Source organism: Colobus angolensis, unplaced genomic scaffold, assembly GCF_000951035.1.
Source record: "Colobus angolensis palliatus isolate OR3802 unplaced genomic scaffold, Cang.pa_1.0 Scaffold9, whole genome shotgun sequence".
Lineage (NCBI taxonomy): Eukaryota > Metazoa > Chordata > Mammalia > Primates > Cercopithecidae > Colobus > Colobus angolensis.
This window is the reverse complement of record NW_012122931.1, coordinates 657,680-672,528: the sequence shown is the minus strand read 5'-3', so window position 1 is coordinate 672,528 and position 14,849 is coordinate 657,680. Positions and strand designations below refer to the sequence as shown.

The 14,849-nt window shown below is 55.7% G+C and overlaps 1 protein-coding gene across 1 annotated transcript in view; it reads right to left on the bottom strand.

Annotated features, from left to right (window-relative positions):
• The window catches only part of VAV2 (vav 2 guanine nucleotide exchange factor), a 218,984-nt gene that overhangs the window by 59,151 nt on the left and 144,984 nt on the right, over positions 1-14,849 (bottom strand). The window contains exon 6 of the mRNA XM_011931421.1: positions 13,720-13,788. Coding sequence (XP_011786811.1) covers positions 13,720-13,788 — 69 coding nt within the window. The remainder of the gene's footprint in view (positions 1-13,719; positions 13,789-14,849) is intronic.

The window sequence follows — 14,849 nt, the reverse complement described above, 5'->3', positions numbered from 1 at the left end:
AACCCGGGAGGCGGAGCTTGCAGTGAGCTGAGATCGCGCCACTGCACTCCAGCCTGGGCGACAGAGCGAGACTCTGTCTCAAAAAAAAAAAAAAAGGGCAGAAGGCGACAAACTTGTTCTCTTCTGAAGTTGAGACATCCATTGTCTCTTGCCCTCAGACATCAGAACTCCTCCTGGTTGTCAGATCTTCAGACTCCAGAACATACACCAGCGCCTGCCCAACCGGTACCAGGACTCAGGCCTTTGGCCCTGGGCTGACACATCACTGGCTCCCTGGTTCTCTGACCTTTGGACTCAGACTTAAGTTAAATCACTGGCTTTCCTGGGTCTCCAGCTTGCAGGCAGCACATGGCAGGACTTTCTGGCCTCCGTAATTGCGAAAGCCAATTCCCATAATAAATCCCCTCAGCCATCTACAGAGATCCCACTGGTTATGCTTCTTGGAAGCTGCCAGTTGCAACATCTGGGTCATCTGAAGGTTGGCTTCCATTGACTCTTCTTTTCTGAGCATGACTCACTTTCTCCTGTTTCTTGCGTTTGGTGATTTCTTTCTTGGACCCGAGATGCTATGAGCCATACTCAGCCTCCTGAGTAGCTGGGATTACAGGTACTCACCACGATGCCCAGCTGATTGTTTTATTTTTCATAGAGGACAGGGTTTCACCATGTTGGTCAGGCTGGTCTCAAACTCCCGGCCTCAAGCAATGCGCCCGCCTTGGCCTCCCAAAGTGCTGGGATTACAGGCGTGAGCCACTGCACCCGGCCACACCTGTGTGGTTTTCCTTTCTTTAATCCATGACTACAAGGAACATTCCTGCATACAGGCTCATTCTTCATGCACCACTTTCCATTAACCTCTTGTCATTCACCAAGGTTAAAAGTGAGCGTCCTCACGCCTGTCATCCCAGCACTTTGGGAGGCCGAGGCGGGCGGATCACAAGGTCAGGAGATCCAGACCATCCTGGCTAACACGGTGAAACCCCGTCTCTATTAAAAAATACCAAAAAATGAGCCGGGCGAGGTGGCGGGCGCCTGTAGTCCCAGCTACTTGGGAGGCTGAGGCAGGAGAATGGCGTAAACCCGGGAGGCGGAGCTTGCAGTGAGCTGAGATGGCCCCACTGCACTCCAGCTTGGGTGACAGAGCAAGACTCCATCTCAAAAAAAAAAAAGAGTGAGCAACCAAAAACACTCGAGGAGAAGCTGTATTTGGGAATCTTTGTCTGGGACAGAATCATCTTAAACATGCAGACAACATCCCTTCTCTCCCTTCCGTCCAATGTCAGTTATCCGAAGCCTGTCGATACTGGGGGCGTGGAACCTGGGGTCAACCAGTTCTGCCTGTCACACCCTTAGGCTCCCTTCCTACCGGGCCCTCCTTGTGGAGCCCAGAGCACTGGCCGTCGGCCTGGCTACACGGACGGCACTTTTCATTCGTCAGAAGTACTCTCCCAACCATCTGTATTCTGGTCAATGAACACTGGGATATACAGGTTCCTGCGTGTCATTTGAAATTCTAAAACAGTGGAACTGAAATTTCATGACACACATATTCTAAATTATGAGAGAGGGAGAAATAAAGGGAACAGTACAGAAGTGGTTTTTTTAAAAAATAAAATTAAATTAGGAAAATAAAATCAAACGTATTTGATAAAAAAAAGTTAATAATATATAAACTTAGTAATTAAGATAAAAATCTACCAGATTTAATGGGTTTAACCAATATTTCTCCTATGACCAATTCTGCATCAGAAACATGTTGGGTCCTTGTTTCCGGGGACAATGGCCATCTGTCCCAATGACCTCACAGTCTAAGTGGGGAGACTGACTGGGCAGCAGCTGCATCTGAATCCCGGCACCAGGAAATCTCCCAGGTACGGAACAGATCCTAGCGGCAGATGCTACTGGGGTGTAACAAGCTCTGCCCCCCAATAGCTCCTTTCCTTTGGCCATCACTGACGTGGAAATGCCACTGCGACCTGGCTTCTTGGCAAAGGTGCCATCTCCATAAACAAGTTTCTGGCACAGGGAGGTGACACATGACCAGTCTTAGTCACCTGGAAGGCAGGTTCACTTACGTCATGACCAGCAGGCCCAGTGTACCTGACGGCCACAGCTGTCCACTGGGAGGAAGAGGGAACCTTCAGGGTCTGTGTTGGGAGAGGGGTACACCATGAACGGGCCCTTCAGATCCACTGAGGGGTTTGAAGTCTCCTAGGAGTACGGGACAGTGACGGGGAGGGGTCCCATTGTGCAAGGACCCTCACCTCGGCGTTCTCACTAGACATGAGCTTGACGAAGACTCAGCTAAGACCCAGCACACGGAACCAGAGCCAGCCCCACATGACCCTCCACGCAATCCCAGAGGGGCCGGGCTGTCGTGGCTTCTCTCTGGACCCAGCCCACTCTCCCACAGTCCTTGAAAAGCGCCCCAAGGCCCTGCCATGTCTGCAAGTGGCTCCGGAATCTCCGTGGCACAATTATGTCACCTCCCGTAGCTATGTGGCAGGTGGCCGTGTCACACACTGATCCTTTTCACATCAGCGTCTCGGCTAGAAAGAAGTGTTTGTGGAGGCTCCGTGTCATCAGAGGCTACGCTTCGTGGAAAAACTCCACACCCATGCCACACCAGAGTCTGGTCCACAGAGCTGGCCCGTCCTCATTGGAACGGGCAGGCTGCAGTGGGTCTCTTGTTGGCAGGAACTCGACTCTCGCTCCTGAGCCCCTGGAGGGGAGGCGGTGAGGCAAACTAGGGTTGTCTTTGTAGACCTTGCTGTTTCTAGCTGTGTCACTGTGGGCAGGATAACCTAAGCTTCAGTTCCCCCATCTGCAACAGGAGGGGGACAGTGCAAGGATCAGCCATCACGTACAAGACCAGTAGAGGCTGAGCATACAGTAGGTGCTCAATAAGTGGGAGCGTGGCCCATCACCCCAGAGGGCGCAAGGAGGCGCTCATTCAATGAGACGGCGTTTAGCACAGGTGCCGCGGCTCAACACACAGAGTGGCCAGCATTAAAAATGACAGATTTGTTTAAAATCTGGGAGACTAGAAAGTTGGACAGGGGGTTGGTGCTGCTTTAATTTCTGCTCAGCTGTGTCGCTTTCATGGGTTTCAGGGGTCATTCTTCTCTGTCCAGTGGCCCATGAGGAGGCCCGACATGGTCAGGCAGGAATGTGGAAGCCCAGATGTGAATGGACCTCCAAGGTCAGACCCGAGCCCAAGCCCAGCTCCCTCCACCCTGGGCCAGTGACCACCCCTCCTTCCTTCCTGCCCCGTCTCATCCTCTCGCTACTGCTGTTTTCTGGGAGTCAGCTGCGCTGACAGATGCTAAATCCCGACCATTATTTTTGTCCTCACAATAGCCTGAAATCTTCCAGCAGGGGCCCTGCGCACGGCTGCGGTCCTCCAGGGACAGCAAAACCTGCCACCTTCACCTTCTGCCCGAGACCCTGAGGCCCCAGCCCAACAGCCTCGCCCGCCTGCCCTGATTCTGTTACAGAAAGGCAGCTGCTCAGAGGCCGTCGCCCCCGCCGCCCACAGAAAATCAAAGAAAACCAACAAACTCTGCTTTCTGCCCCTGGTGAGCCTGTGTGTTTACGACGGACATAAAATAGTGCTGCTGACAGGCTCGGATGCGCCGCACTGGCCCCGGGCTGTCTGATGCTGCCAAGCAGGGTACCAAGCTGCCATTAGTGTGTTACTAGGAAACCGAGTCGGACATTTCCTGACCTCGGTCCACACCACAGGTGCTTCATCCCCAGGGGGCTGGAGTGGGGGCGGCAGAGAGAGGGCGCATCAAGCCTCTGAAGAAGCCGGCTGGGAACTGGATGGTGTGCATGTGGGGAAGGACGGATGGACAGATAGACAGACAGGCAAGAACCACTTTACACATCAGGGAGCTCGTTCTCACACACCCTGGCAGACCCTCACCATGACCCATGAGGGAGGGAGGCCCTGCTTCTTCTACAGATGGGGAAACCAGGACTCAGAGAGGGCATGGGAGTCACCCAGCTTGCCAAGTCACGTAGGCGCGCACCTGCACAGGCCTCGGCTACTGGATTCCCGGAAGGAGATCTGTCCACCGGACTGTCCCTCCTGGCCGTAACTCCCTCTTTTGAGGGGATTCTTTCTAAGCAGTAAAAGAGCCTCCCACCATCTAAAAATATTCAGGAGCCAAAAAAGAACAGCCCCTGGGGCCAGGTCACAAGGACTGGGCCCAGGGGAATGTCCCGGGCCACAACACACGGTTTCAATTCCTCCTTTGCCATGTGAAGCATGCTGTGTGACCTCCGGCAAGTCACCTACCCTCTCTGAGCCTTAATTTGTGCAACTGCAAAATGGGGGCTGGAGCACCAACCCTGAAGTGTTGTGAGGGCTGAGATGAAGCAGCAAAGCCCAGGGCCTGGCTCTCAGGGGAAAGGAGCGGGGACTGTCGAACAGCGTATGGACCTATGGCTCAGATCCTCCAGTACAGGAATCATGAATGCTCTCGGGAACTTATTACCCCCAGCCCTTCCTCCTACCGCAGTGCACCAGGCCCAGGCCTAGTTAGGCGTCCTCCCTGTGCTCCGCTCCCTCACAAATGACCCTTACGGAGCGTTTACCTCGGCAGTGAGAAACAAAAGCAGGAAGTCAAGGGAAAGTTGGTGGCAGAGACTGTCCTGCTGTCCTTTCTAAGCATCTGGTGAAGGTAAACTTCAATTCAGCCTGGTAGGGTTGGGGGCTACTTCTTAGAGAAGGTGACCTGTGGGCTGGGTTTTGTAGAATGAATAGGAGTTGGGCAGTCAATATAGGAGATACTATGTACACGATGGGACTTCTACAGTAAAACCCAGCATGTGACGCTTGTTCATTTTAGAACAATATTTGTTAAGTGCCACTGTGTGTCAGTCAGGTCGACGCTGAATACAAGGGAAATAATGTCAAAAGGGAGAAGTCTCCCTCTTCCAGGAGAGTACCAGGAATGCGATTTAGCGGGGGAGGGACCTTCATCAGACACAACGCAGCCCCTTCGTTCGGGCTGCAGCCCAGCTGTCTACTCCTTCCTGGAAAATGGCAAGATGAATGTGTATGTCTTTAAAGCTGCCTCTTCTGTGCCTGTCCCCTCCCTCTGCAGAGACTGCATTACATGAGACCGGAGAGTTGGTGTGACCGCATCGGTCCTGACAGCACTCGAGTTTCACGAGGTATTAAAAATGAAAGCCCCCGGAAGTCCCAGGCCATACCTGCTCTCACACCCACGGGAATGTGGAGCGGGTGGGGTGGTCACGCGTGCCTGCTCTGCGTGCGTCACAGGGCTCCCCTGCCATCTCCCACTGAGAAGGAACAAATGGCCTCTCCCTCAGTGCTGGGGGTGGGGGAGCAGGGTTGCGAGGTCACTGAAGCCCCCAGTCACATGGCAGCAGGGCCTCTGGAGACAGCTGGAGCCCACTGTGGTGCCAGAGTACCAAGGGGCCAGCAAGATGTCCGAGGGGGGCAGGGAGAGCCCCTGAAAGCACGGCGCTCTCATCCCAACCAGCTGCGGCCTCCACAGCCAGCCCCACAGGGAAGTGCTGATGGCTCCGTTAACACGGAAAGTGAGGACAGGGAGCCCCCGCCCAGCAGTCCCGCAGCCACCTCCTGACAGGGACCGGGCTTGTCTAGACCACAAGAGCGAGAAAGGCTGGACTGCATACACAGGATCACCTCCGAGCCAGGCCCATTGGCCCTCAGTTCCCGAGAACAGACACAGAAAAGACCCAGACACTCCTAAAACCCCAGCCCAAAGCAAGGCAGTGACTGGCCTGGCACAAGGGGCAAGAGCAGGTTTCCTAAATCACACTTTGGCAAATCCTATGCACTCTTCAAAATGAACACCTCCTCCAGGAAGCCTTCCTGCCCTCCTGGCTTGTCAGGGTCTGCCTCCAGAGGCTGCTGCCTGGACAGCACACGTGGGAGGTAGAGGAGCCTCAAGAGTGAGAAGTGCAGGGGCTCACAAGAGTCCCAGGTCCCAGGTCTGCGGGACAGGGCTCTTTTAGCCACCCCTGGGGTTAGGGAGGGGTGGTCTGAAAATGACCCTCGGAGAGACAGAGCTGAGCTCAAATTGCAGCTCTGCCCCCTAGTTCTGTATGACCCTGACCAGGCACCTGCCTCTCTCAGAGCCCAATCTGCTTCCTGTCCAGGCAGAGGGCTCCGGGACCCCGCCTGCAGGGCTCAGTGAGACGTAACTGGAAGCATCTTGACAGAGACACCCTCCGGGGATGCTGGCTTTATTCACTCCATTCAACCAATGCCCACAGCCAGGCCTGGCCTCACAGTCACACCGAGCAGCAAGAGACCCTCGGCAGCATTTGAGGGAGCCACATGCTGCCAAGGAGAAGCCCGGGTGGGGCCAAGCACGCAGTCTTAAAGGGTCTGTTGTGCAAATGAGGCACCACGGCCAGCGGGGAGGCAGCTCCAAGCAGATGATGCCACAGTCCAGCCACGGGTGTCCTTGTCGATGAAGAACCTGGCGGGGCAAAGGCCTTTCTGTCCCAGCCGTCACCCGCCTTAAGAAACCCCACCTGTCTTCTGTCCCTCCAGCCTCCCCTCCATCCCCGCATGAGCCTCGGGCCACCAGGGAGGGACAGGAAGACACCTGTCAACACCTCCGCTGGGGCAGGGGGCGTCATTCTGGCCTCCTTCAGACCAGGGCAGGGTTTACGTGTGCCTGGGGCCAGGGGCTGTCTAACAGGGCTAGATTCATTTGCTTGTTTCTCGTGGGGCCGTTTTCGTGGCGTCTGCTTTCAAACTCATCCCCTTTGGAAAAACAGTCCCCTGGAGTGGACCTAAGGCATCCCAGACCCAGCCTCTCCCAGCTCAACTTGGGCTCCACACGCAGGCGTCCTCCACAACGTGAACCTCCCAGCGTGAAGATGAACGTACGTGAGCTCAGGAGATGGCATCTAAACAAACCTCCTTTGGGAGAAGTGGGCAGGGTGAGGACAACGGCGGGGAGGGTGGGCCACAGAAGACAGTGATTTGTTCCCCACTCCTTGTCCCCCTGCAGACAAACGGCACAGCACAGAGTGGCCAAGGCCCCAGGGCAGGATCCAGTGGGAGAAGCGTGACCTCTCCCCTCCCAGGTCACCGCCAGCAGGCAGCTCCCACTCACTCCCCGGGTAGAAAGAAGACGTCTAAACCTCCTCGACACCAGAAACTCCTTCGACATTTTATGCATCCTAAAAAATTATCCCAACGATGCTAACATGACACATTTAAAGCTGCACAGTCATTTTATGATGCAATAAAGCATGCAGCTCTACATTCGCGGATAAATTACACTCCCTGCCGTGTCACCATCACATTTGTTTAAGCCTGAAAATCACTTCAGCTCCCAGGAAAGTGAAACCAGCGTTATGCAAAGCAGGCTCCTAAATCATAAAATTGTAGATTCGTCAAGCTCAGAGGGATTCACAGACCGTCCGGGCGGATGCTTTCGTTTCAGAGACCGGGAAACTGAGGCCATGAGTGGCATTTAACCCGCCCAAAGCAGCAGCCCCTTGAAAGGAAAGGAAAGGCCAGCTAGACCTCGGGCCCTGGCGACTCGCCACACCAAAGCAGCCAGCAGCCCTGGCCTCATATCCACGCCCTCGCCCAGAGCCCTGGCCCTAGAATCTCCCTCCCTGCTGGCACTCAGGGGCAGCTCTCCCTTCAAGGATGCTCCCACTCAGAGGCTCTCTGGGGAGAAGCCAGGAGGGCAAGTGGTTCCTGACAGAGCCTGGCTGTGTCTGGGATCACTCCCTCCTCATGCAGCCACTGGAGTGGTGGAGTGCCTTCCCACAGCAGCCTGTGGGGTCACAGGACCCCGCTCTGCAGACAAGGATGCTCCTGGTGAGGCATGTTTACCAGCTGGCTGTGAAACATCTAGCAGCACACCCCGGGAAGAGGATCCAGGTCCAACCACCCCTCCCCCAGCCACACAGGATCAAGCGGTTGGCTAAATAAAGCTCGGTCTCATGTCCACGTCCTTCCTCTGGCCTCTCATCTGCCCCGAGTGAGAACTTTCAGATTTCTCCCGTCTCCCTTCAATTCCCCTAAGAATTCTCAGGGGCTTCTGACCTGCTGGCACCACACAGGAGGGAGGGCAGAGGCAGGCGGCCTGGCCCTGCTGGCGACTGGGGTGTGCAGCCTACTTCACAGGCAAGGGCCGCCCTGCCACAGTGGCACCAGTGTCCTCACAAGACATACTCATCATGGCACTCTGTGGCACCCAATCCGGGTGCCCTTTCCAAACCCTCCTCCATCGAGACCTGGAAGCATTCCCAGGGTCTCCCACAGACTGCAGTGGACCATGTTCAGCCTCAGTGAACAGAAAATAGGAACCAGGAACGGCTGGCTGCAGTGCCAGGAGGGAGACAGAGGGCCCCGGAACTCCAGGCCAGAGCGATCAGAGGGATGTTTCTCGAAGCTAGAAGGAAGAAGCCACTGTGCCCGCTACCGCTGTGCCCACTGAGGCTGACCACTGAGTAGGATCATCGCCACCTACCGCTGTGCTCACTGGGGCTGACCACTGAGTAGGATCATCGCCACCTACCGCTGTGCTCACTGGGGCTGACCACTGAGCACGGGCATCGCCGGCATGCAGCCACCTTCCTGGACACCCAGCAGCGCTGCCCCCTGCAGCCAGCACAGGCTGACCCGAGGTGTCCTTCTACCGCACAGAGAAGCACTGTCACTGCAGTGCCACCAGATCGGGGTCACAGCAGGCATTTCGATGTGGGCCCTGTGCCTTCCTGGGGGAAGGGTGGTCCTCCCTGTGAGTCCCCAGGGAACTTCCAGAATTCCCATACCTTGCAAACACCAAGCCTTGTCCCACAATAGCACAATATACCGGACTTGCACGGGAACAACCCTTAGCCACGCCTCCAGATGGGGAGCCTCACCTTGCCTTCCAGCCTCGCCTTCCACACCCTGCCCTGCTCCTCATGCTGGGATACTGCCCCGGTCTTCAGCAAGCTCCTCCTTGGGTGCTGAGGTCCGGCTGTCCCCTCTTCTGAGAAGCCTTCCTTTCTTTCTGACCTAGCACTCCGCCAGCCCCACTCTGCTCCCACAGCCAACTGTCTTGTGTCTGTCACTCTTCTGTGTACAAACCTGCCACTGGACCCCAGGCTGGGAGCCCCCCAGTGCAGGCATCTAGCCCGGGGCCCCCAAGACTTGGGCAGGAACGAGAAGGGAAGCACAGTGCCTGCCAAGGAAAAGCCATTATGCAAACGCAAGGTACTGATTATCAGAGCAATTTAAAAACAGGCCGTCCATTTGGGCTTCTTTTGCTCGATAAAGCACTTTTAAGTGGCAATATTTTGTGTTAATTTTTTCAACCAGCTGCTCTTATTATTTGATTATGCATTATTCAAAGCTCTCAAAAGCGAGCTTAGAGCACTTGAGAAAGTAACTTCAGTGTTATACGTGCCCAGGCAGGGGACTGGTTCCAGCTCCCATTAAGATGTTCTGGATCCAAGACCCGTGCGACCCGGCACACAGCCACTGGCCACGTGCCATGTGTGGCTGTCCGGCTCACAACATAACAAGCTGCAGTGATCTGCGCCCAAGTGCAAGCTCCATGCCAGATCAGAGGACTCAGTGCAACAACCACAAAACGTACGCTGCCCAAGGATGATCTTAAGATTAGTTTCACTTGTCCCTTCTTATTTTTTGACGTGACTCCGCTGTAATCCCACCACACTGCCCTGAAACTGTCCTTTGGTTTCCACACTCCCCATGGGGCCTAGGTCTTGGGAGGCAGGAAATGTGTCTTCATCTTAACGTGTTTCCAGCTCCTGGTCCCAAGACTGACACACAGAGAGTGTTTAGGAACCAGCTGACGATGGAATTAAGGATGACTGGCCGGGTGCGGTGGCTCAAGCCTGTAATCCCAGCACTTTGGGAGGCCGAGACGGGCGGATCACGAGGTCAGGAGATCGAGACCATCCTGGTTAACACGGTGAAACCCCGTCTCTACTAAAAAATACAAAAAACTAGCCGGGCGAGGTGGCAGGCGCCTGTAGTCCCAGCTACTCGGGAGGCTGAGGCAGGAGAATGGCGTGAACCCGGGAGGCGGAGCTTGCAGTGAGCTGAGATCCGGCCACTGCACTCCAGCCCGGGCGACAGAGCGAGACTCCATCTCAAACAAAAAAAAAAAAAAAAAGGAAAGAAAATTAACAATTACATTCTCTCCCCAAGTAGGATCCAAGTAAGAAATGGCATGCGTTTGTGTCTTGTAAATTGCCATAATGGCTAAATATCCACACCAAGTCCACAGAGAAAGGATAGGATATCTTGCCTTTCAGTGAAAGAAGGAGGGGGGAAAACAACATAAAAAATTTATTAAACTCGAGCCACCGGGACCAAATCGCAAGTTAAAGATTCAGATGCATTCCCCTTCCTTAGAACTGATGATTTACGTTTGCAATAATTGCAGTCATAAAGAGCTCATTGGATTAAGGAGGCTCAGTCTTATGTCAGGGAATAACATTACTGGACGATGTAAAGCCACATGTTCCCGGAGTTGCTTTTCTGGGTGAGAGGAATTCCACCTTGCATTTTGGTTCAAGAGATCAGTCACAATCAGGATGGGCAGAGAAAGATGGAAAATGGGCAACCCAGCCAGGTGCGGTGGCTCACGCCTGTAATCCCAGCACTTTGGGAGGTCGAGGCGGGTGGATCAACTGAGGTCAGGAGCCCAAGACCAGCCTGGCCAACATGGTGAAACCTCGTCTCTACTAAAAATATAAAAACTAGTCGGGCGTGGTGGCACATGCCTGTAATCCCAGCTACTCGGGAGGCTGAGGCAGGAGAATCATTTGAACCCAGGAGGTGGAGGTTGCAGTGAGCTGAGATCATGCCACTGCACTCCAGCCTGGGTGACAAGAGCAAAACTCCATCTCAAAAAAAAGAAAAAAAAGAAAATGAGCGACCGGGGATCTAGCCTGACTCTCCAGGCAAAAATCCTCAAAATTGAATGTGCACTATAAACCAGCAGGGGCAGGCCTGGCCAGGCACCTTTGGAGTGGGCCACACAAGGCCGATGTGGTCCCCATCGTCCCGGAGCCCTCCTGTGCTGACTGTCCAGAAACACTGAGGGGTGTTTCTGGACAGCACAGAACCCCAACCTCAGGCTGGTAACTTAGGAGAAACAGCAGCTCAGGAACTTGCCCTCACACCGGCCAGGAGCTCCCCAAGCTCTGGGGGGCACAGGCTCTGTGTGATGGGGGGTTAGGGTAAAATCGTGGCTCTGCCACTTACTAGCTGGGTGACATGGGCCAGTGGTGTCCCCTCTCTGGGCCTCAGTTTCCTATCTGTAAAATGAGGACAACCAGAGAACAGACCTCACAGAGCAACTGAGGGTGGGGGATGCGAGGGAATGAAGCCCAGCAGTGCCCAGCCCCAAAAAGCTCGTAAGCACCGTCCACTGTTGCTGTCATTGTCATGTGGGTACAGGTGTCCTACCACGTGCAGAACGCTTGCCTTGCTAGGGCTGGACCAGGAGAGGACAGGAAGAAGATACAGGGTCTGACCCTCTGATAGGCAGGGAACAGGCATTTAACTCCCTAATCACGGTGCACCCCTTGGACAGCCCAGAGGCCCAACAGAGGCATGGGTGCTGAGGGGGCGCTGGCCAGGATGGCGCACAAGAGGCTTCACACAGTGGGGGACACCTTGGCCTGGACGTGGCAAAGAAGGATTTCCAAGGTGCGGAATGCCGGGAAGGGTACGGGGGGTACGGTGCCAACTCTGCATAACAAGTAAGGTGGCTGCAGACGCTGCTGGGGGCTGGGGCCTTATCTTTCAGGGACTTCCCTCTGGCCATGCCACCAGCCAGAAGCCCTGTCCCATCTGAGCCTCAGTTTCCTCCCCCCTTACACGGTTGAGATGGACAGTCCCTCAGTCAGTCTCAGGAGCGTGCATGCTGCAGTGAGCAGTTTTGGGAATTTTCTTTCTTTTTTTTTTTTTTTCTCCCAGACGGAGTTTCACTCTTGTCGCCCAGGCTGGAGTGCGGTGGTGCGATCTTGGCTCACTATAACCTCTGCCTCCTGAGTTCAAGTGATTCTCCTGCCTCAGCCTCCCAAGTAGCTGGGATTACAGGTGTCCACCATTACACCCGGCTAATTTTTGTATTTTTAGTATAGACGGGGTTTCACCATGTTAGCCAGACTGGTCTCAAACTCCTGACCTCAGGTGATCCACCCGCTTCAGCCTCCCAAAAACATGCTGGGATTCCAGAAGTGAGCAGCTTTTTTTTTTTGGAATTTTTGAAGTCTCCCTCAGATTCCTGAGGCTGGTCAGGGCGGACAGTGGCCTCCAGGTGGGCGCCCCAGGCCTGGCTGTGACCTGCATGGCCCCTGTGCCCACCTCTCCCCTTCAGGATGCTCTACAACCCTCAGACCCACGTGGGGCCGACCAGATGTCTGGAGGAGCTCTGGGAGTCCGACCAGTGGGATTTCCCCAGGACCCTGTGGCCAGCCCAGCATCAAAGGGACGGGCTGATGGCAGCTACTCCAGCTGGTGGGTGAGGAATTTCTTCACAGAAGTGCATGAGACTGGGCCACCAGCGTGGCGCTGTGTGCTGATTTGGGGATGACTTGAATTGTGTCTATAGACAGGGATCCTGTGGGAAGTATTTTCCTGGGCCCTGCAACCTAAATGCAGCTCTGGACGTGGGCTGAGCAGTAAGACAGGCAAAGCTCCAGCCTACACAGCAGGTGCGCAGTACACGCGGCTCCCCCTCTTACTCCTCTCTTGGTTGCCATTCTCAGTCTGTGCTCCAAGATGAAGGGAGAGAGAAACCCTAAGAGTCTTCCCAGAAGAAACTGTGGTTGAGCTAAGAACACAGAAGCTGCTGTCAAACAGTTCCAGAGGCCCCCAGGCAGCAAGGAAGCCCGAAGGCACCATCTCCCGGTGGCCTGGGAGGGCGGTGGATGAGCCAGGCTGTGAGCCCCCAGCAAGAACGCTAGGTCTCAGCCTGGGTCCCTCACCTGCAGGTGAGGCCCCTTCCTCCTACCCTCCTACCTCCCTCCTCCCAGAGCGGGTCACATGATCCCACCCTGGTCACAGATTCCCACAGGTCCCGGTGGGGCTGCAGCCCTGGTGTAGTGGCCAGGCTTGGGCAGTGCCTGGGTGGAGCAGAGGCCTCTCAGAGGGAGGAATGAGGTGGACACAGAGAAGAGCAGAGGCGGGTCCACTGAGGCAGGGCAGTGTCTGCTGGGCCACGTGTCAACCCCAAGCCCACATATTCCTGTGCCCTAAGCCTGCGCTCCAGGGGCCTCTGCTTCTGGTAGCACCACTCCCTCCTCACAACACGGCATCCCAAGACCTGGCTTGGGGAGCATGGCCAGGCCCCCTTTTGAGCAGGCCCCCTCTCTGCCCCACAGCTTCGTAGAGACAAGCCCTCATGGAGGACCCTGCTAGGGCAACAGGCCAACACCTGGGCCAGCCATTAGACTAGCTTGGCAGCCTTCTAGAATGTACAAGGGGTGTGAAAATCTGCTCATCTCTGAGGCCTCTCAGATGCATGCCTTCCCACTCAGCATGGCAGCCCATGCCATGATCCATCGTGAGGAGACACCCCGGTCTCCTCATGAGCCAGGGCCAGCTCTGCCTGCACTGTGGCTGCCATGTTTCCTGTTGACTCCCTGGACACCACCAGGAACCTCCCCGCCCCTCCCTCCTTCCCTCCTCCCCTCTTCCCATCCCCCCCGCCTTACTCAGCCAGCTCCTCCAGGCTGCGGTAGACGTCATCGTCATTCTCTGTGGTCTCCTCTGAGGGAAAAGGCCTGCGGAAGAGAAGGCGAGAGGGAGGTGAGCAGGTCCCGGCACTGCCGGCCCAGTGGGACCCCAGCCGGACCCCACAGCAGAGCCCAGTGTGGCCCAGCCAGGAGCAAAGGGGCTCTTGTCCACTCTCTGGAAGGATATGGGGTGCGCGGACACCGATCAGAGTCACAGAACGAGCCAACTGGGCCGTAGGGCAAGAGGAGACCCATGCCCAGCTCGCCAGGGGGCAAGGAATGTGTCACGCGCACTCCGGGCTCTGGATGTCCAGTGGGCAGATGAGAGGCCCAGGTCAGGGCTGCAGAAGGCGTTCATCTGCCCGGCGACCTGCCTTCCCCTTTATCCGCATTCCCACTTCCAGGGGGTTCACAGTGGAGAGGAGGCTCCTCGCACACCTCCTGGTGGGCAGGTGGGAGGGCTGCCAGCTCCGTCCCTGCAGGAGAGGAAGCAGGAGGGGACTCCAGAAGGGAGGGGTGAGTTCTGAGGCACCGAGGGTAGGGACTCACCTACCCCACCCACCAGCCCCTGGCTTGAGGTCAGGAAGAGAGTCCCGAAAATGAAAAGCCCTCAGAACCTTCTGCACGGATCTGCAGCCTCCCCTCCTACTAAGGGAGCAGGAGCCCCATGGGCACTCCCCAGAAGGAACGTGGCGCTGCTCCCCCTCCCCCTCCGCCCCCAAGACGCCCCAGCCCTGGTGCCTTTCTTTAGTTCAGGATGGTATATAAATAAATATATATATATAAACTTTAATCATCTGGGCTCTTCTTGGGTCTCATTTTTGTGGAACTCGCATGCATATGTATATAATTATAATTGTTTTTCTGCTGTTCATCTGTCTTATGTCAATTCAATTCATAAACCCGCCCAAGAACCTGGAGGGGTGGAAGGAAGCGGTTTTTCTCCCCCAGGACCCAAAGCATCGCTCTGCTCCGTCCTCTGCAGACAGACAGATGGGTGTAGCCCCGAGTCTACAGGCTGCCCGGCACAAGGCGAGCCTGGGCCAGCACAGGCCAACCACTCAGAGCTGAAATGCTGGGCCAGCCTCGGGGAGGGGGCAGAGGTGGAG